The sequence below is a fragment of the Lathyrus oleraceus genome, chromosome 4, assembly GCF_024323335.1.
Source record: "Lathyrus oleraceus cultivar Zhongwan6 chromosome 4, CAAS_Psat_ZW6_1.0, whole genome shotgun sequence".
NCBI classification, from domain to species: domain Eukaryota; kingdom Viridiplantae; phylum Streptophyta; class Magnoliopsida; order Fabales; family Fabaceae; genus Lathyrus; species Lathyrus oleraceus.
Window position 1 is genome coordinate 222,447,776 of NC_066582.1, and position 1,596 is coordinate 222,449,371.

A 1,596-nucleotide genomic window follows, 5' to 3' on the forward strand; every position below is an offset into this window, starting at 1 on the left:
TATTGGTTGACAAGTAATTGTCTAAACCGGTAATATCCGAAAGATGGGATTATGACTCTGGGAACTTTCTTAGAACCTTGGTTCCCGTCTTGATGATAAACCCTTAACACTTACCCTGTTGGGATGGTTAAACCCATGGCCTCATGCTCATGAAGTCAAACCTATGAACCCCATGTATTTGATATATTTCTTATGTTTGTTGATCTTTATGTGTTTGTGAATTCATACATTCATGCATTCATTAACATCATCTTAATTAAAGTCTTCAAAGAACTTAAAGGCATTTGTTGCAGATTTCATAGGAATCTTTCACTATGGATTTTGGAAGAAGAAGAACTCAAAAGTACACTTTAAAAAGTCCAAAATTGGAATGTCTAAGAGAGCTAGGATCTTTGGTGGTTAATCTTGAAGACTTCAAAGGTAGATATGGGAGACTTCTACCTCTTTTGAAGACCAACATGATGGAGGGGATTCTTGCTACATTGGTCCAATTCTATGATCCGTTGTACCGGTGCTTTACCTTTCCAGATTATCAGCTTGTGCCTACCTTGGAGGAGTTTTCTCACTTGATTGGCCTACCCATCCATGATCAAGTTCCCTTTTCCGGTTTAGAAGAAATTCCAAAGCATAAAGACATTGCAGAAGCTACTCATTTAAAGATGTCTGAGATCAAAGCTAATATAACTACAAAAGGAGGAATTCTTGGCTTGCCTGCTAAATTCTTGATAGAGGAAGCTCGTTATTTTGCTAGCATGAATAGTAAGGATGCTTTTGAGGCTATTCTTGTCTTGCTTATCTATGGATTGTTCCTCTTCCCTAATGTTGACAACTTTGTTGACATTAATGCTATCAAAATATTCTTAATTGGAAATCTAGTTCCTACCTTGCTTGCATATGTTTACCATTTAATCCATCACAGGAATTTTCATAAGGGAGGAATGATCATATGTTGTGCAACTCTTCTCTACAAGTGGTTTATTTCGCACTTGCCTCGATCTACTGCCTTTTGGGACCTTAAGGACGGTTTGCTATGGTCACAAAAGATTATGTCTCTCACTCATTCTGACATTGATTGGTTTGATTGTGCTTATGAGGGGGTGACAATTATTGATAGTTGTGGTGATTTTCCTAATGTACCTATTCTTGGTGCAAAGGGGGGCATTAACTACAACCCGATTTTGGCTCGCCGTCAGTTTAGATACCCAATGAAGGACAAGCCCAACACCATCGTCTTAGAGAGTTTCTTCTTCAAGGAAGGAGAGGACAACGAAGCATTCAGAGAAAAGATTATGCATGCCTAGTGCCACGTCCAAAAGAAAAGAAGAGAAGCTCTAGGAAAGTTAGATTGCATCTCTTTGGAGCCTTATCTCCAATGGATGCAAGCTAGGGCCGTCAGTTTGAAAATGCCTTATCCTCGACAAGAGCCTTTGTCTTTAACTGTTAAAGAACCTTCTCTCATTTTCATGACTGACGCAGAGAAACTCAAGATTGCTTTGACTAGGGTGCAATGAGAAAAGGATGCTTGGAAGAATAAGTATCAGATCGTCCACACAGAGAATGAAGAGCTTCAAAGACACTTGAAGCAGAGGAATAATG

General features: G+C 39.0%; 1 protein-coding gene across 1 annotated transcript; it reads left to right on the plus strand.

Moving 5' to 3' along the window:
* Nucleotides 1-314: 314 nt before the first annotated feature.
* LOC127136769 (uncharacterized) lies at nucleotides 315-1,301 on the plus strand. Its single transcript, XM_051063290.1, has one exon. It carries the CDS (start codon nucleotides 315-317, stop codon nucleotides 1,299-1,301), a length of 987 nt encoding a protein of 328 aa, XP_050919247.1.
* The last annotated feature ends 295 nt before the right edge of the window (nucleotides 1,302-1,596 follow it).

Excerpts from the sequence above, each read along its gene's own strand:
- LOC127136769 (XM_051063290.1), top strand. The coding sequence starts at position 315 with ATGGATTTTGGAAGAAGAAGAACTCAAAAGTACACTTTAAAAAGTCCA.